Below are 20,552 nucleotides of genomic sequence, written 5' to 3' on the forward strand. Positions count from 1 at the left end.
TCTACTTCCTGTCAGCATTTGTTGTTACTGTGCAATTTGATAATAATAATAATAATTATAATAATAATAATAACAATAATAATAATAATATCTGCATATTGAATATACAGTATGTACAGTTAAGCCTTGATAATGCATACATGTGACTGGTTATGTTGATTTACTCTGAAGGCTCATGTGAGGATGGTCCTAAAAAGCCCTTCTGATGAAACAGGAATACAATATGTCATGCACGTACATTAGATTATTTACATATGTGGTACGTTGTTAGCTGAGTTCTATAGTTTTACATGATAAAAGCAGATGCATCAGTGTAAGAATTTCTGTGCATTTTGAGATGCGTTGATTTTTGCAAGTACTGTAAGACATGAAATGGAGGGCAAACAGATGTTTAAATAAACATGAAAGAAAAGTTTGGATGAATATTTTGGTAACTGCAGCCAAAACATTGAACTGGTCTTATGACTGGAAATTATACATGTTCTTAATTTATGTGGATGCATATTTAATGTATATCCTGCACGAGCAGAGAGTAAGCAGTGGATACTAGACCTCTACTAACATAAATACACCACCAGAGGTCGCCCTACATGTACTTATACGCCTGCAGTACTCATGCTGACTTTAGCTGAATATGCCAAAAGACAATGAAATCATTCAGTGGGGCTTATTAAGTAGAAACAATTCGCGATCTGTCTGTGTGCTCAGAGACCCGAATGTCCTGGAGATGAAGCTGCAGCACAGTGGTGTAGTGGAGGGTGGGTGTAAACGTACACAGCAACACATCTTCATCACAGAGCAGCTTACATCCCAGGCTCTCAACCAAGCATCAGTCTACAGTCCACCCACTTCTTAGATACCACTACACCACCGGGCAGCAGTGAGACTGGAGCAATGCGTCTGTCCTCTATTGGAGTAACTTACACATATTAAATATCAGCGAATCTTCTGGTTATGCTACAAATGATACTTCTGGGCGGATCAAAATGTGCCAGAAAGAAGAAATGCAGTAACTGACACACAGTATGAAAAGTTCAAATGATTAAATGTGAGTGATGAGAATCACATTTGAAGCCAAATGTGACTCAGTGATTTGCAAAGTAACCACAGTTATTGTAAATAATCCTTCCTAAGTCGGTGGGCCAGCATTCATAAATTCACAGCTGTGACAACAGATGCAAATGGACTGTTGATGTGCAACTCTGTGCTTGTCATGCATGTGTTTTGCATTACTGTTGCATACAGGGATGTGATAAGATATATTGAGAGCCAAGATATGAATTATAGATAGTAGAATAGTTACTGTAAAAAAAAATAAATAAATAAAGAGAATAATTCAAAAAGGTGACTGGAAAAACAAGGAGAGAAAGTAAATGATAAAGGAAGAGGAAAGTTTTCATTTTCCTTGTGTGTCCCATTATTGGCTGACTCTGATAGAAACAACCGTGCCTGTGAGGAAACGTTTGGTTGAACTGGAGTGACAGCTCATAGAGAACTGTAGGGATGGAAGACATACAGAATGGGTTTCTCTTACTCTCTGCACTCTTTGGCCAGAGAGGGAAGCCAGGCTCATCAAAACCCTGCGACTATTCATGTTTGTGTTTTGTGTTATACCCACAGCTTTGCTATATGCTACAGTACTGTATGCTAACATACTCTGACGTCACAGGTGTGCAGTTTGTCTACAATGTGAGCTGAATCAGCCCATCTGTGTCTACCATGGCCACCTCTGGGTGTCTGAACACACATGGGCTAGCTCAGCTCTGCCAGGTGGGGGATGTGACTTCAGTGTGAAAGCAGGGAGTAGTGAACAAGGTCAAGGTCAGGGTGGGAGGAGCGGTGAGCGGAAAGGGAAGGTGGTGTGCAGTGACTGCACCGCTGTACTGGTTTTTTTGCTCCCAGTATGCATGCAGCTGTAGAAAGCGGCCCTGAGTTGTCGCGTGGCGGTGGGAGCAGGGAGGGGGCAGCAGTGCGGTGGAGGCTCCTCTGTCTGTTATGTCGCTGGTCAGATCTTCCTCCTCCACCTGCTCTCTCCCTGTTTGTGTTTCTCCTCTTCCTCCAGATCAACAGCCTTCTGCTATATCCCTCTCTGGGGACTCTGCTCTTGCTCTCTTCTTCACCCCAGGTGTGGACAGAGAAGGTGATGGCTGGCCTTGAAGAGATGAGGGCTGCTGCTGCCCCCTGGTGGCGCCCTGGTCCCTGTGCTCTATGACTTCTAGTCTGACCCCAGCCGACAGCACAGGCTGCTCCTGCAGGGGAACATAAAGCACATTTAATAATAACAATAATCATAATAATAATAAGAATTATTTATATAGCACATTTCAAGGCACAGGTACAAAGTGTTAGATAAACAATAAAAAATGAATGATAAAATATTTAAAAACAGTTTAAAACAAGATTGGGGGGAGGGGGAGAAAAGTGGCCCTGAGGTTCAGTAAAAATGAGATGAAACAGTCTAAAATAATTAAATGAATCGACAAGAAACAGGATGATGACTTAATATAATAATAGATTTAAAACATTACTAGATTCAGACCCCAAGTCCTGAGATAGCACATCCATAAAAATATGTCTTTAAAAGGGATTTAAAAGAGGCTAAAGAGCTCACCAATCTAATCTCCTCAGGGAGATTGTTCCAGAGGGGGGGGGGGGGCCCGAACAGAGAAGGCTCAGTCACCCTTATTCCTCAGCCGAGATTGTGAAATAGCTAATAGAGCTTTGGCTGAGGACCTCAGGTTGTGACTGGGCACATATGGTGTCAGTAAGTCTGAGATGTACTCAGGTGCAAGTCCAGAGCGATCCTTAAAAGTCATCAATAAAATCTTAAAATCAATTCTAAAATTTACTGGAAGCCAATGAAGAGACTCTAAGATGGGAGTGATATGCTCTCTTTTTTAGTTTTAGTAAGAAGTCTGGCTGCTTGGACATTTAAGGAGATAGCACAGTACCAGACCCAGAAGTAAAAGAGACAAAGACTAAGTAAAAAATAGAAACAAATTTCTTCTCACCTATGGCCGGGGTAGTGATCATTCTATCAACTCTTGAGTCTCAGAAAACTAGTGAATGGACACAGGAGGCAGAAAAGATGTGATTAATAATGCAACCAGAACGTTAAGAAATGAAGGATTAGTTGAATACGTGTCTCACTTGTTGGCTGGAGTTAGCTGAGGGTGGGGTGATCACGCTTTGGTCCAGTAAGGGGTTGACAGGGGCAGAACAGGGGAGGTGCGTAGCCCGCCAGTAAATTTCCAGGTACTCTGCAAGGTGTTCACAGGCATCGTCCAGCTGATTCTCATCCAGGATGACATCAAACATCTCCTAATGAGTCAAAGATAGGAACACGAGTGATGAGACAGAGAGGTTATACCGCCCAGTGTCCGTAAAAGATCCCTGTATGAGTGTCTGAGCAGAGAGACGTACAGGTGGGCACTGAGCTAGCTTGTCCCCCGCCATCATCTGAACGTTGAGGTGTTTGCTTTGTGACTTCCCTCGAGATTTGATCAGCCTTTGAAGAACCTGTGATGAGCCAGAGACAAAGACAGTCGAGCGAAACTCAAGGTTATGGAATGCATGGTTCTGAGTTGATTTCCTTCATCCCTCCGTTCCTTAATCATCACTGTAAAGGATTAAAAATGCTCATCACATGCTCTGAGAGTCCAAGATGACATCCTCAGATATCTTGTTTTTAACTCCAAAACCCAGAGACATTCAGTTTGCGGAGGTCAAATCACTATGAAAATAGCTGCTGATTCATTTTCTGTTGATTAACTAATTTGTGATTCCAATGTTTCACCTCTAATTTTAAGAAAGTAAATAAGTAAAGTTTATTTATATAGCACCATTCACAGAACGTCCAATAGTTTGGGTACCACGGCTTGAAAAACACGGTCACCTCTGGTTTTATAGCAAGTTCAAGGGACAGCCAGTCATTTTTGTTCAGCAAGCCATAAGAGCCCAATCAGCCGTATATAAAGGAGGAGGAGGTCAGCAATATATCGGGGTGCTGACCATGCAAGGCTCTAAAGGGGAGCACCAGTGTCTTAAAATGGATATAGAGTTTGATTGGGAGCCAGTGCAGGGAGGATAAAATTGGTGTGATTTGTGATCTATTGTTATTTCTGATCTGCATTTTGGACGGTTTGGAGACGGTCCAAAGAAGTTTGATCCAGGCAGGTAAAAAGAGTGTTATAATAATCTAAACAAGAAGCATGAATAATCATCTCCAGCTCAACCTTGGTCACCACAGATGTTAATTTGGCAACATTCCTCAAATGGAAAGAAGATGAGTTGGCTGACATGATTCTGAAATGACGGGAACTGGTCAAAGATGACACATTAATTTCTAAGGTTGAACACAACCATCGAATGACCCCATATGTTGCTTGATATTTAAGATAATATTTTCAGGAGCTTATTTGCATTTAGCTGAAGGCAGTTGTCAGTCATCCAAGTTTAATAGAATCCAAACATTTAATTGGACAATAGACAATTGGTTTCTCTCATCAGGTTTCAAAGAGCAGTACATCTGAATATCATCAGCATAAAAGTGATAAGAGGTGCCGCTATAATCTGTCCTAGAGGCAGCATATGTATCAAGAACATTATTTTGATAATAATCAATAACTGCATAGGCAAAAACATGAGTCTTGAATGAATTTCTTTGTGAAGTTTGTGTGTGTTGTGCTCTACTTTAGGCGAGGACACTTTGACGTAGACGATGATGGGGGCCAGAGAGGTTTTGAGGAGCTGTGCTGGGTGGTTGATGGTGTCTGCATCCAGAACGACCAGCTGAAGAGACTTGGCCAGCTCAAAGATCCTCTCTATCTCACTCTGGACCTCAGCTATGGGCAAACCAAAGAAAGAGAGGCAGGTGTGTGAGACATGTCTAACAAGTTTAGCACAGACTTCACATTAAAGAAAGAACAATCATGTGTTTAATCTTTATTTAGCAAAAAAAACCACCAAAGACACGTCACTCACCAAGACTGGAGCGAGTGTTGGATCTCTCCATTATTGCCTTCTTGTTCAGCACTGAGCGCTTCGCCAGTGACAGATCAGCAGTCACCCGCGTAATAGAGATCCTAAAGGAGAAGCGACTTATCACAGCACATCCACAACTGTTCCATTTCAAAGGATGAGATGAACTTGTACTCTCTTGCAGCTAAAAATAAATCATCATCATCATCATCATCATCATCATCGTCGTCATCATCATCATCATCATCATCATCGTCATCATGTGTCCTATCGACCATGAAAACGTGCTGGGCAGAATCCCACGAGCAGCTCTGGAGCTCAGTCACAGTGTTACCGTACAGTGAGCTGCAGCTGCAGAGAGCAGCGCAGACAGCCGTACCCACCTGCCGTCAAATCTGTGCTTGAGGAAGTCAAACAAGGCTTTCTGCATCATGTCTGTTACCTAGGCGACAGATAGGGAGAAGGAAGAGTTGAGAGAAGTTAGGAGAGACTACACACCTATGCACCACATTATCACTTATAATTTTCATTGACTTTCTTCTGATTTTGTTCTTGTCCCCTTATTTAGCATTTAAGAGCACTACATCAACATTTAAAGAATGGTTTTTATAACACTACACTTTAGTTGCGAGCAGATATAAGGAAACTTTTAAGTGTCTTTTAATCTAGAGCTTGTTTCAAAACTTACAACTCCTCCTCTGCAGACATATTCTCTATTATTATAACACTGTTTTACTATACTGTCATGCATTATGTGTTTATACCCCAGCCTCCACTTAGGGATGCGAGAGGAGTTATAGTTGTATAGTTGTATACATTTTACAATATCATTATAGCATATTTTTGTCATGAGATTAATCATTTATTATATAAATTATTATTATTATATTATTATTAAATATTTATTTTATGTAATTATTTTCATTATAGTCCCCTTACAATTACATTTATATTACATTGTTAATGTCCATTTTAATTTCCCTTTCACCCTCTCACAAGACAGATACATAACACAGATACATACAACTACATCACATATAAACCGTGAAACACCCCCCCACACACACACACACACACCATATACAATACACATCATATTCTTTTCATTTCTTTATCTCTTATTGTTTTTGTTGTCATGTACATGTGTATCCTTCGTTTCACACTTGTTTTTGTTATGCAAAGTCACTAATTAAAAATAAATAAAATAATAAGCACATATATCTTACATTTTTTACATACTGCTTATGTATCTACGAAATAAGAGAACTAAAGCAAAATGTTGCCTTGGCCTTTGAGTGTTGGACAGAATAGTCACTTTCAAATTTATACGATCTCTTTTACATGAGTGACCTGGTAGCAAAAAAAGAAATGGCAGCAAAATAGTCACGTGAGAACATACACAATCATTTTGGCACATTCACATTTAGCACGATATAACAGGGTCGGAAATACATTAAAGTAAACGTATTCTTTCATTTTTGAAACAATTACCCTCCTCATGAAGGACCCGAACAGACACTCTCAGTACAGATAGCAATGAGCACCATTAAGGATGACATGGATAGAGATAGTGTGTGTGTGTGTGTGTGCGCGCATGTACAGTGTGAGGATGAAGTGAATCAGTCTATTTTCAAACAGCCCTGAAAAATGCATGGCCTTCAGAATAGGGGATGAAGCGCACAGTGGCGTCGCTCCTCTATGGTGTAGGAGAGAGAGAGAGAGAGAGAGAGAGAGAGCGATGGACAGAGAGAGAGATGGGAAGAGAGCGTAAGAGCGGAAAAGAGGGAGGCTATGTTCAAGAACAAGAGTGAGCAACTGAAAATAATATGCACAGGGAAGACAAAGCAGAGGGAAAGCGAGCGAGAGGGGGAGAGAGGGGGAGGCAGGCTGGCGTTCACCACTGGAGCATCCCCAAAGCACATCACCAGAGCGATACATAAATATTTCACACGCACGAAATAAACGGCTCGGCACACAGCCTGCGCAGTCACAGAGGACAGAGCGAGGCAGAGAGAAAATACTGAAGACGTTCTGTCCAATGACACGCCTCACGTTTCAACATGTTCGTCTGCAGATTCATTCGAAAACTGAGACTAATCGTGCTTAAGTGCAAAGTGTTTTCATACATCTCATCCTATGCGCGTCACGTGGAGTTTTAGTATAGGAGAATATCACAGACAGAAGCTGATAGAAAGGGGCATGCGTGCAATTCAGTATCACAGATACAGAAAATGGATCTAAGATTCCTGCTGTGTGTGCTATAATTTCATCAGGATGTGACTGTGGTGTTTTGTATCAGTGTTAATGGGATAATGGAGGCGAGAGTGATTCCCTTTAGATCAAACCAGGCAAGTCCATATTGGACCAGAAAGCACAATCCAGATGGAAGTAGAACAAACAAAGGCAGTGCAGCGAAGAAAAAAAAAACAGAATAGACTGAACTGTGTTAACACTTATTTTCATTACTGATTTACTTTTTGTAATTTTTTTTCATTTAATCAAATCAAAGTGTATTAAATTAGGATAAATACCACCAGAAATCACCACAGCATAAACCTTAAAATTGCTTATTTGTCTTACAAACAGTAAAACAAGACAACGTGCTAGCACGTCTCTGAAGCTGCATTTAAGCACAGCAGCACTTTGGGCTAAATGCAAACATCAGCACGCGAACATGCTCACATTGACAATGCAAAGATGTTGATGTTTACCATGTTCACCATCTTGGTTTAGCATGTTAGCATGATAACGTTTGATAATCAGCGCTGAATACAACTGAGGCTACTGCAAATGTCATCAGTGTTTCATAATTCATAAGCCTGTACCAGATTTCAAGGCAATCCAGCCAGTAGTTGCTGAGACATGTCATTCAAAACTGCAAATGTCAAGTTCATGGTGGCACTAAAGGAAAAGCCAGGGATGACCAAAGTCAGTGGGATTCATCCTCTGGGCACCATGAATGTCACATGGCAAAACTCCATGGCAGTCTATCCAATAATAGATGTTGAAACATTGCAGCCTGGACCACAATGGTTGACCAACCCACATACTGGCATCCCTAGAGCTGTATAGCATTACTAAAAAGTCTCATTTTTTTAGCCCTAAATGTTTATTATTTTACTTTATAAATGACTTAGAAGCATGAAGTGCAGGGTTTGAACATTTCCCTGTGTATGCTCCAATACTCCTTCTGATCTGACCCAGAGAAACGTTTTTCAGTGATAATGAATCATTTTTCTACAAACGAAACCTGTCTGGCTTTAAACTATGAATTTTATCAAGAACTAAAAGAAAATCATTGGTTAATTTTCTTTTGATTGACTAATTGACTAATTCACTGGCTAATCATTTCAGCACAAAGTCCATATCTAAACACATCCAGATAATTACTCCCAACACAAAGCAGAACCAATCTATACTAACTGCGGAGCAGTATTGAAGGTTGTCTCACCTCATATCCTTTCAGTGAAGGACCCACCAGCACCACCGGCCGCATAGAAGGAACCACGTCATATGGAGGAACGTGTTCAGTCTGCACAGGCCACAAGCACAGACAAGGTTTGTAGGTGGAAAATGTAAAGCATGTGAAAGTGAATTTAGTGGCTAACACAAAGACTGGCAACTAGTCGCTGGTACACAGTGGAGGACACTGACAAACATACCTGTTTCTGCTTCTGTTTGGCTTTCAGAATAAACAGAGACGACCATTAGGCAAGAAGTAGAATAACTAATAAAAGTCATTACTTCAGCAGAAAATATTTGAATTTTTGCAGCTCTGTAGAAGTGCACTAACAAAGAAAACATCCATGTAATGCTGGGCTGAGGAAAAGTACTTTTACATTAGCCTGTAAACTTAAGATCACAATTCAGTATAATCATTAACTTTAGACTGATGTAAAAGGCAAAGTGTGCTCATATGATGTTTCCCAGCATGTATCACTTGGTGAAGGGAACATTTTAGCCCAGGAATAGTCACTGTATGTAAATCTAACCCTGTGAGAGCGTGCAGTCCCAGTAGGGGCAGAGCAGACAGACGCGGCAGCAGGACTCCTCCGGTCTCACTTACCTGCAGATGGTGGGGTGGACCTCCGGCCTCCGGATGAAGCGTTCCCTCCTTTCCTGTGGAGCAACATAATGCAGAGCTTCATTATGCGTGAATCCCCTCAGGAGGCAATTTAGAGAGAAGGACTTTGAAAACAGAGCAACACATGAGCAAGAACTAGTTATGTCCAGAAGAATGTTTTCAAAGACTGTGTGAGACAGGAAGCTGGTAGAATTAGGGCAACGGAGAGACACGGACAGAGATGCAAAGGCAAGAGTGATACTGGATACTGTGTGACCTCTGACCTTGCTGCTGCTTTCTGCTCTTGTTTTATCCTCATGGCTTCAAGTTTGACCGGGCTCGGGATGAAAGTGATGTCTGCCCCTTCCTTCACCAGCCGACCAATCCACCAATCATTGTTGTATTTCTGCATGACCGTGAAACACACCTTATATGACTGAGAAGTTATGCTGCAAACATGATGACAGTGTATACTGTATGTGCAGGTGGCAGTGACAGTAATGTAATAATCTCAATGCTGAAGGCCTCTCACCTCTTTTATGTGCAGAAAGTCTTTGGTTTCAAAGTTAATAGCAGCACCTTGGACTGGACAATCTTCATCAAGGGCTCCACAGTAACTCACATTGGTTTTCACTGCAAATGCTACTGGTTTAGACTGTTGAAAGACAAAGAAAGTAAGAAATATTCATGAGAGTCCGTACTTTACACACTGCCCCTCACGAAGTGAAGGTGAATTTTAAAGCAAGCTTTGACCTCTGACCCTTGGGCTCTCACCTTGGCTCTCTCCAGCTGCAGCTGAGCCTGGCGCTCGGCTTCACGCCGAGACGCCTCCTGGTCCTCCTCCAGGGACAGGTCGGAATCAGAGGGTCGACTAGTGTAGGAATCGGCTGAACCCTGAAAGAAAGGAGGAGAGGAGAGGAATAACTGTTACAGCCAGAGCAGAGAGCAGTACTGTACTGTACTATTGTGATGGATTTAACCAGCACAACAAAGTACCTAACACCTCGTAGCAGCTGTTTGGAATTACTCATGATATAGTAACTGTTGAGTCATGATGGCTCAGATGCAGCTCCACCTACATCTCCCTCTGTGTCCTCCATGTCGTTCCCCTTGTTCAACCTGTCTGTAAACCTGACTGTCCTTTCCAGAAGTCATGTGATCCAGCTTGCAAGTTCCTGCAGCTTTCCAAAGCAGCCCTCTCAGGGGAGCATGTGCGTGAGTACTGCAACAACACCAGCAACCAGTGGAGCACCGTTGGTTATTTATCCACTCAGCCAGGAACACCAGATGTTGGCGAAAGCCCAGAGCCTTCAACCAGGTAAACAAACTACGACACAACTCTGGATAATACAAGATAATGCGACAAAATCCAGCCTTCAATCCATTTTCTTAGAGTCCACATTGTTCTGGATTAACAAAGGTTGTGGTATAATATGTCACAAGACAAAGCAAATTGAATAATTATGTTTTGAGTTTGGGTTCTGAATTCTGAGTTTGGTTATCAGTGAGTCAAAATATTGTCATTTATATCAGAATTAAAACAATTAAATGCATTTATTTGAATTTCAACACAATTTCAAGCCCAATAAGCACAATTTCAAAGTTTCAGTCATATGTCAGCCGACATCTGAGAGTATGATTTATAATTGAATAAAACCTTAAGTTTGTGGCAACAGCCTGGTATTTAAGAATATTCAAAAACACCAATAATCATTTCAAATCCCTTTAACAAGAACATCCCATTTCTGAACTACACAAAGAAAACAAAAAAGCTATCTCTTCTCTGTGAAACACTGTAATGGAAAATAATAAAAACAGATTTCAGACAGATGCAGAACCTGTTACCCTCTTTACACTTAATAATAACAACTTTACTTACAAAGCAAATTTAAAATCACAGTTACTAAGTGTTTTACAGTAAAGCACATGTAAACTTCCATTCTGTTAAAACCCTGACAAAGCTCACCTCAGAAGATCCTACATTTGTCCTCTCACTCCATCAGCAGCTGGCTCTCCCCCCAATGGCTGCAGTCCCAGCTGGGTGCAGGGCTGGAAGACTCCTCACATACCAAACAGGATCACCCACATACGACAGCCAAATATAGCTCCATAACCACGTCATCCTTCTTTTACCTTTTTTTTCCCCCCCTCAACCTGTCTCCTACTCCATCCTCTCTTCCCTCCTCCCTCCCTCCCCGGCTCTGACTCTCCTTTGCTTTTTCCCTCTGCCCTCCAAAAATCTTTTTCAGCTGAATTCAGTGCAGAGTGTGTGGATATCATTTAAATATCAAAGCCAGCCAGAGGTGGAGCAGAATCTGAAGGGGCTACCAGCAGTAAAAATAAAACCTAATTAAAGCACAACTGCTTATGGATGAGAAAGAAGTGCAAGGAAGGAAGTATTCTGAAGTGCAGACAAAATATCCATGCATTGTCTTCAACTATTCTGATTGCACTTTTATATGGTTTTGCACTGTATTGAAAATATCCCTTGTCGATTATAAAATCACATATAAGAGAATACTAAAAAAAAATCATCCTTTGAGGCTCATGGCCACCAGTCCCAGGACCTCAATCCTTAAGCATCACACTGCTCTGCTTAAAACTGCATGGATTCCCAGAGCTTCAGGGAAAATAGATAAATAGTAAAAAATATAAAATAGTCAGATTTTCTTTTTTGTCTGCTTTTTGAGTTTTAAATCGTGCAAAACCTGCATAGATTTAAGGGGCAGATGCAGAGAACCAGGTATCAAGGATAACAACAATAGTAACAACGATCGCCTCCACTTTTAACAAGAGTGTTGGCAATAGCAGACAAATTTACTGGACTGTAATATGATTACAGTGCTGCACTGCCTATTTTCTTGTGCGCAAAATTGTGTGTATGTAATGTAAAGTAAATTAGTACAGTAAATAAGTGTTTTTAGAGTGCAACATAATAAACTCTGAAGTCTACATTTTGTGTAAACAAAGGGTTTTTAAATTTCTTTCAGTTGTGTGGGAACTTCTGCGTGACAGCATGTAAACTGGTGTTGCTCTGTCTGCTTCCATCTCTTCCTCCGCAGTGCTTCTCACCTGCATCATAAGTGACTGATATTCACATGTTATAACCAATTGAACTGCAGAGTCATGTCACTTCAGTGGTATCTCTGGCACATCCCACGGCGCTGCGTCTTTGAATGACACAGCACCATGGGATGTTTCCAAGTCGCCAGGACAGATACTGAAACATCAAAAACATTATGGGCATGTACAGTGCAAGCTCTCAAAAGCTGTAACATTTTAAACCTGACGACCAATATGAAAATGCTATAGGTAAGCTGAGATATGGTATGACGGTACTTGTAAATGTCCATCGACATTTATTAAAAATTGCAAAATAAAAACCCCAAACATATCAGAGTCAACAATATATTTCACCACAGTGCGCTCTCAGTGTGTCTTTAGACAAACTCAGTCTGCCTTATTGCAGAGCTTTCACTCTAAAAACCCTGCCGCTCACCTCACAACACTGGGATCAATAGTGGAATCTGATATAATCACAGACACGCAGGTCTCTGTGTTGGGAAACTCACAGCCCATCGTGTTTTCTTGACTGTCTTGACTTTTAAAACTACAAACGCCCACTCACAGCGCAGTCGCCCTCGTAAAAAAGAGAGGAAACAAGAGAAAACGGAAGATAATGAGAAAATCCCTCACATACTGGAAGTCCTACTGGAAACTGAAACATGAGATAATGACTCTGCAGCAGTTGTGCATTTTCACCAGCAGAGGGAAGCATGCACATTGCAAACAACTTGCCTTTATCAAAGAGCCAACTGTGAATGACACTTTCCTCAATGCATGATTCAGTGACTGGTCATCTGTTTATACTTGATCTTCATTTGTGGAGTCAGTGTACAATATTTGATGAAAACTTGAATCGGCTACATATTTATGTAGATATATAAACTATTTATTCATTTTTATTGGTTCTGTTTCAAAAATCGTCGTCTACAGTCTTTGCATTTTTAAAATTTAACACTCTGAGTGGCTGTTACACCCAAAGTAGCGTCACGAAACTGACTAAGCAAATAGAACCACAAGTGTGGGCTCAGTTAGATTATTTAGAGGTGGGAATGACTAACAAAATAACAGAGTCAAAATCCATGACGTTCAACAGATGGGCCTCCCAGCGAGGTACAAGTTCAAAGCTGAGCTGTTAAGACAGAGAAGGTTGACAAACTGCATGTGTACAGTATGTCCAAAGAAGATGAGGGAGGGACGAGAGGAGAAGTGGGGAGATGCTGGCAAAGTGAGTGAACCAGAATAGACTTCTGCTGAGACAAGAGTGAGAGGGGAGGAGAGAAGACAAGATAAAAAGCAGAGAGAAGATGTCTCAGAGCAGACGGATGGGGGACTCGTGAATGAAGAGGTCGAGTTCGCATGCAGAGTGATTAAACAAAAAGGGGAGCATCAACAGCGTACCTTGTTACAGATGAGTCCTGTAGCGCTCGAGTCGGAGGCAGACATGATTCTGCTCTGCCAGCGCTCTCTTCCTCCCCCCCATTGCACAAAAAAGGCGGAACCCTCCTCCCCTCTGCCCGTGGTTACAGGGGGGAGAGAGAGAGGGAGGCGCGCTCAGACTAAGTGCTTCACAGCTGACGTTGCTGCGCCGCTTCAACAGCCATTTCCTATACAAAACTGATGCCCTGACTGCAGCATTGGTGTGTGCACACCCGCATACTGGTACAGTACAGTGGGATTGTTCAGCTTCGTGCCAGCCCTCATGTAAGAAAAGGAGCTTTCGTCTGGTTTCATGCATCCTCTCCTCTCCTCTCTCTCCTCTCCTCTCCTCTCCTCTCCTCTCCTCTCCTATCCTCTCTCTCCTCTCTCTCCTCTCCCCTGCCACATATCTCATGTATCCCTCTCCAGCATCACAAGTTTTCCTCTAATGTCAATTCCCACTTCGAGAAATCCTGAAAAAGTGACGTGAAATCATCCCGCTCCATGGGCAGGTTTGTATGGTGTTTACTCTCTCACTGCAGAGTATCATTTTTCACTTGGGCACAGACAGAACTTCTATAAATAAGACAGAACAAAGACTGAGTAGTTATGTAAGCCGTGCTAAGTGTTAATAACAATAACCGAGCAAGGAAAAGCTGAGAGACAACTGGGTGTGTAATTGTAATTCCTCTGCCAATTAGTGCTTTTTGGAGCAAGCTCTCTTTGCTGAGCAGGTGACCTCCTCAACAGTAATAAAGGCAAAACTAACACAGAGAGCACAGTTAGCGGAGGATGGGGAGACCGACGGAACATGAATTGAAGGATGAGGAGGAATAGAGGAGGGCAGGGCTGTGCCCGCCTGCCTGTCTGCCTGTCCTGCACCATCCTTCTGACAGGAAGGTGATGCATGAGCCTACAGAACCGAAATGCAGCGGTGAGTCAGCAGGCAGCCATCTAGAGTCCATCAGATGTCTTAATAAGCCAGGAGAGAGGCCTCTATTGTTGGAGACAGCCCCGTTGTTCCTGGCAAGCCAGAGCTGCATGCCCGCTCTCCAGGTCGCCCCAGGCACTGAGGACCCTACTTTGGCGTCCATTATACTGGCAGCATGCGCTCTCTCACACTCATTCAACTTTGGCTGCTTAAGAATTAAGTGCACTCCACCAGGGCTTTTAGCAAGAAATGTCTCAGGGCTATATTTCTGCGTGGCTTTTTTAAAATTAAAGGGAAGCAGTCAGGCAAGCATACACACACACACACACACACACACACACACACAAATTATTGTAGTTAGAGCAACTTGCTCCCTCAGATGCCTCTGGAACAGAGAAGATAGGGTGACTATTTTCATCATTAGTGCTGCGCATGAAGCATCCATTGAGTAACACAGCTCTTCAAACAGTGGGAGAGGAATGCAGAGATGGAGGGAATGAAAACGGAAGAAACAAAAAGAGAGCTAGAAAGAGGGAGGGAGGGAGAGGGAGGAACAAACATGACATGCCTATATAGCAAATTTGATTGATGGAGCACGAGAGAGAGAGAGAGAGAGAGAGAGAGAGAGAGAACTTAAACACTCACAAAACTCCATGAAAAGTGATTTTTTTTTTTATAAATATAATGTAATTTGTCTGCTTTGCCAGTGTTAACTCTGCAAGCTCTTCATATTGACGTGAGAAAGACGAGGGGGAAAGGTTAGAGAGTGAGAGCAGAGAGACAAGAAGGAAAGAGGAGAGGAGGAAGAGCACATTAGAACAATAGGACCAGAGATTAACAGCAGACGCTTTTACTTTTTGTTATTTTCTTCTTCTTTTTTCTTTTTTTTTTTTTTTTGCTGTTCAGTCAGTCTAAATATAGCTCTCCTCTCTCTCCTCGCCGCTCTCCTCTTCTCCTCTCCTTACACTCCTCCCTCCCATCTCATACTGGGGTTGACAGTGGGGAGAGGATAGTGGAGGATTGTCAAAGTTCACTGAGTTTTGATGAATTCCCTCCAGAAAGAGCAAAGCAGATCTGAGACTGTCTCAGCTATATTCACTGAAGCCAGATAGCCCATCTGAATGTGAACGAAGCGCCTGCACGGAGAAGAAGAGCAGTGTCTCTGTTCAGTCTGCGGCGTGTATACTGTCTCCGCAGCGATGATTTCTCTTCTCTCCCAAACAATAATATTACATACAGTGCTCGGGCCTCCTGGCGCCTTCATGCAGGTGTTCTTCATAATGTTTCTTTTTTTAGCGCTTTTCACTCAAGTTCACACAGGCCCTCACGACCAAAGAGAAACACAGAGACAAGAACTTGAGCGAGGTGGGTGTGGGAACAACGTCTCACAACGACATCCAGAACTTAATGTAATTTGTCAGCCATTCTATATTTGGATCAGTGACAAGCTAATTCTCATCAAAGCGCAGCTATTTACTCGTGCTGGTACGGTTGTGGTGTGCACAGACAATTCATGTTTTTTTTTTTTTTATGTTTTTCTACCAACTTCTATTTTTGAATATAAAATACAACAATAAATCTGAAGGTTTGACATGCCCCTTTTTTTTGCAAGTGTTTTTGCTACCAGAGAGCTGCCCAGCGGAACCACACTCTCCTGTAGGTGCTGTTAGCACCCGAGAAGCTCTGCACCAACTGGGACCTAAGCAGCTTTCTAAAGGAGACTCCAGCGTTTTCCCAGCACATCTAGAGGTTCAGCCTTCGCAGTCACCTGCCACCATGTCTCCCGCCCTTTGACTTGTGAAGAAGCACGTTACTATCTGTGCGCAGTGGGAGCTGATGCAGGGTTACGGGCAGAGGTGGATCATCGAGAGCCAGAGAGAAGGTCTCCTGACAGTGCAGCCCAGAGTAGGGCAGAGTGGATCAATAGGAGAGCCACCCAGATTGATACTCCATCCTGTCCCGAGCGAGCTCCACCCTCCTCCTGCTCTAATGTTACCTCAGGATACTTTCTCCTTCTTCTGCCTGTAATGAGCCCTTGGCAGATCCTGCAGCCTATAAATAAACACTTCCAAGTAATTTCAACACACGCTACACAACAGCTCTCTCACCCAAGAGCGGAATGCAACAGCAGAACGGAGATTTAAGAACAGGGGACATCTTGTATGAGCCAGCTACAAAGAGGAATGCTACTGATGCAATGAGGGCGATGTAATGACGTGAATCATCACAGAGGGGTCGGCGGTGACGCCGGCACATAGTGGAGGAAGAGGAGCAGGGCGCAGCGAGCCCAGTCAGGGATCTTTATCTTTCATCCACGCCGTCGACTCGGCCTTGCCGGCTATGCTGTGCATACTTAGGCTTTCATCCCTCCAGGGATCCCTCAACCTGACTTCACCAAACTGCTTCAAAGTGCAGAGAGGCTGGAGCTAACCCACATAGAGCTGTGTACCTACAGTGCAGCACAGAGCGGCACAGCACTGCTGCATCCTTCATTAAATCAGATGTATTTGTTAGAAGCTGACCTGATTTAGGCTCTAGGTTTGAGTTGGGCCTAATTGGTGCGTCTTGACTGGTGGGCTGGGCAAACTGAGGGAATGTCAGACTTATCAATATGTAATGGTGCCCTACATAATCGCACATTCCAGCTTTACATCTAAAAGGAGAACGTTTTCTCTAGTCTCTACATAAGGTTAGTTTATCTAAATACTAGAGATTGCAGATGTTGCAGCCAATTTAACTGAATAATGTGGAGATGTTTAAAATAGCAGAACGGAGAGATTTCCTCGATAAGACCAGCTAAACAGATGTCGTGAAAAAATGAGAGCGCGTACTTCGTTACATTCAGACTTTGTTCTTGTCTTTATAGTATAAATCTTTTTCTTTCAAAAACAGGGTTTCTACACAGGAACTCAAAGAGAAGCTGGAGCTGGAATCTTTGGCCCTCTCAACATTGCTGGTTCATCAAATTTAATCAAGGCATTGCACACTGATGCGCCAATACACACACATATGCACAAACACACACACACACACACACACAAAGCACTTCGCTCCTCACGGGACAGGCTTTTAGTGCTCTGTCTCATGCAGTATTTAATTGACCCCACACAGGAAGCCTAGCAGTCCCAAATGCACTCCTTCCCCCCATCAACAGAGAAAGCATGAACGCCTGCGAGTATGCCCACAGCTTCCCACCACTGCTCCTCTGTCACACAACTGCACTAAATGCCATTGTCTGCTGTAGTGCAACTCAGACTTGCCACAGAAATGTCAGCGCTGAGGGTGAGGAGTCTGGACATCCGTCAAATTTGTTCAAAACGCTCAAAATGTAGATGGAAATTCTGCCACGTCCCACTGTGACGGCCACGGACGTACATCAAGACAATTTCTCCAACTTTCAGTTAAAAATCACAAGAGCAGCGCTGAACCGTCTTCCTGTTTCTATCAAGTGATCCTACATTTGATCAGGTATCACTCTATTATCCTTAAAATGTGTCTCGTCAGTGTTTCCAGTGGCTATCAACACGATTTTCACCGAGGAGGAGATTAGATGGAGAAGAGATGGCAGCGTACTTACTCAGTTGGAGGTAGGAGAGCACACTCCCCGTCTCTCTTGCTCGCTCTCTCTGCTAGTCAGTCATGGTGTGTTCTCTCTCTTGGGTAACACTGAAGTGTACTGTAGCGTGCTTGTAAGCAGTCTATCCCTCTCTCTTTCTCTTCACAGTTCCCCTCCCTACATCCACACCACCAATGTTCCGCCCGCGGTCCCCTCCGCCCCAGTGGGAAATTATCCTCCCAACACACCACACCCCACCCTCTTATTCTCCACCACTCTCAGTACACAACCCTTTGCTACGTCAGTGAGGCTCTCTCTGCTCTGCATATCATCCTTCCCACCCTCTCTCCTCCTCTCCTCCTTCATCTCTACCTCGCCTGTCCGGTGGGACTCTCTCTATCGCCAAGCGGACGCTAAGTTCATTCAGGACTCCATCATGATACGACATCACTGTGGCAAACAAGACGACCATGTGACGCTCTGTTGGAAGAGGCTCATGTAACAGCAATCAACACTTTCAGATCCAGAGAGTCACACAGGCAAAGGAACAAAACAAGACAACACTTCTTGGGATTCTTACATACAAGTGGCCAGATGTATGTGGACACGTGAATACACCTGAACATCTCGTATCAAAACCTTCTCTGTGCAGAGCAGTCTTGTTCTTCCTCAGAAAACCCCTTTCTTTGTGGTTCTTTATAGTCTAAACATCCATCACAAGTTGTAGCATTAAGTTTCTCTTTGACTGAAATTAGCTGGCCTTTCTCAAACCATGTAAAATGGCCCCAGACCGAAGCTATACACACAAGTAAACGGACGGGAGTGTCCACTTATAACCATGATGCGTCACTCACAAACACAAAATCTCAAAGGGGAAAAGTCTTCGATTTTTACAGTCCTATCACATTGTGTTTTTGCTTTTTTTTTCAGCCACTGTGGATTTCAACATGTCAGAAGCCAAAAGTTTAGAGACAGGAGAAAGTCTTATGGCGGTGAGGGGCTATGGGAGCCATGTTAGTTGTCTCTGTTCGACATGTGGAGCCGTCCCCAGTGTAGCCCTCTGTTCACCAAGTGTGTTGTGTAGACGTCATGGCTGGCTGTACTCTGACAGCTGCTCAGCCGCTGAGTGCATGTGTTACGGATGTGTACAGATGTGGATGTGGGAGATTTTTTAAAAAACAAAAAACTGTACAAACCAATCCAACATCTCACGACAAGAAGGATGTAACTGCTCTTTGTGTTAATCTGTGCACAGAATGTACAGCGTGAAATAAATAACATGCAAATAACGCACCATAAAACCATGACTGGATGATGTGAAAATCTCCAGCAAAGTTCAGATCCATAATTCATTGGAGAGGTTGCGGGAAACAGTGAGGTGGAGTAGGAAAAAAAAAAAAAAAAGAGAAGTAGAGAGAGAGAGACAGAGGAGGCATCCATTCGAATTCTGCATGAGCAGAAGATGTGAATAAAACATGAATGAATGAAGGTTTGAAAGTTAAACTCCACGGCGCTTTGCACTGAGCTGGAGAAAAGCAGAAAAAAGGAGAGAGAGAGAGAGAGAGAGAGAGGGAGAGAGAGCAGCTTTAGGAGCTGCACCCAAGCATTGAGTGCAGATGTCTGTCAGTCTGTCCCACATGAAGCGCCTCTGTGGGCAGAGCTGCTGCTGGTGCATTATGGATGAGGGGCTATTTTAAGGCACTGGGGATGCTGATTTTTGATTTTTGAGTGGAGGGAGATGACACCTGGCTGCTGCCAAATCCTTTTCATGAGGTTCGTACGGTACTTGATGGGTTCAGACATGCAGGTACGGCGTGTGTTCCAACGCAGACCTGATCCCTGTTTGAAGTACTCACACCCAGAGGAGGGAGGAGGCAAACAGACGGGTGGGATGCCAGGGAAGTGAGGGAGAGTGTCACCAAGCAGCGCTTCACACAGACTGGGTAGTTTATGTGATGAAGCACAGATATATTACATAATATGTGCTTCTCTGAGCAGTTCATCTAACCCCTACACAGACAGTTTGTTCAAGCTGCCAATGTGAATATTACCAGTACATTACATGTTTCTGCTTCATAATATGAAGCGTATTATTATTAAATCAAGATGACTGTCTAGCTGACAGCTGACTAAATTAATTAAATGATAAATTCAATATTTTGATTAATGATGGTGTTCATGTATAACATAATTACTCATGGGTACTCATTTTTTGTTTCCTTTAACACTTTACTCCTAACTGGGAATGTGAAAGGGCACGAATGTACTCTTCATGCAACTGCAATGGAAATATTGGAATATGTATGAAAATAAAAATCATATTTCAAATTCACCAACTTTCAATTGTGTCCTCTGCTTCGTGTTGCTGCCTACAATCTGATGAAATAATCTATTTGTCATATTGACAAGAAAAAGATTTTGGTTCAGCTCTGCTCTGTCACCAAATAGAGGAAAAGTCAAAATAATAGAGAAAAATCTCATTCTAAAGCAAGTCTCCCCAAACCTCACTAAAAGTTCTATACTCCACATAAAATGGCACA

The 20,552-nt window shown here is 42.8% G+C and overlaps 1 protein-coding gene across 1 annotated transcript; it reads right to left on the reverse strand.

Moving 5' to 3' along the window:
- Nucleotides 1-3,010: 3,010 nt before the first annotated feature.
- On the reverse strand, nt 3,011-13,552 carry LOC111218998 (voltage-dependent L-type calcium channel subunit beta-4-like). Its single transcript, XM_022741534.1, has 13 exons — nt 13,508-13,552; nt 9,818-9,937; nt 9,576-9,698; nt 9,328-9,449; nt 9,047-9,099; nt 8,643-8,662; nt 8,432-8,512; nt 5,364-5,422; nt 4,984-5,084; nt 4,693-4,844; nt 3,424-3,519; nt 3,151-3,321; nt 3,011-3,059 (listed from the first exon to the last, which is right to left on the reverse strand). The coding sequence occupies exons 1-13, from the start codon at nt 13,550-13,552 to the stop codon at nt 3,030-3,032; spliced, it is 1,173 nt and encodes a 390-aa protein (XP_022597255.1). The 3' UTR covers nt 3,011-3,029.
- Nucleotides 13,553-20,552: the final 7,000 nt, after the last annotated feature.

This window comes from Seriola dumerili, unplaced genomic scaffold, assembly GCF_002260705.1.
Source record: "Seriola dumerili isolate Sdu_G_001 unplaced genomic scaffold, Sdu_1.0 BDQW01000056.1, whole genome shotgun sequence".
NCBI classification, from domain to species: Eukaryota; Metazoa; Chordata; class Actinopteri; order Carangiformes; family Carangidae; genus Seriola; species Seriola dumerili.

What these genes read in the sequence shown, in the direction of transcription:
- LOC111218998 (XM_022741534.1), bottom strand. Translation starts at nt 13,552, where the DNA reads ATGTCTGCCTCCGACTCGAGCGCTACAGGACTCATCTGTAACAAG. An exon ending in ACTTTCTGCACATAAAAGAG is followed by an intron (nt 9,450 to 9,575) that starts GTGAGAGGCCTT and finishes ACGGTCATGCAG; the next exon opens with AAATACAACAATGATTGGTG. An exon ending in CCAAACAGAAGCAGAAACAG is followed by an intron (nt 8,513 to 8,642) that starts GTATGTTTGTCA and finishes TGGCCTGTGCAG; the next exon opens with ACTGAACACGTTCCTCCATA.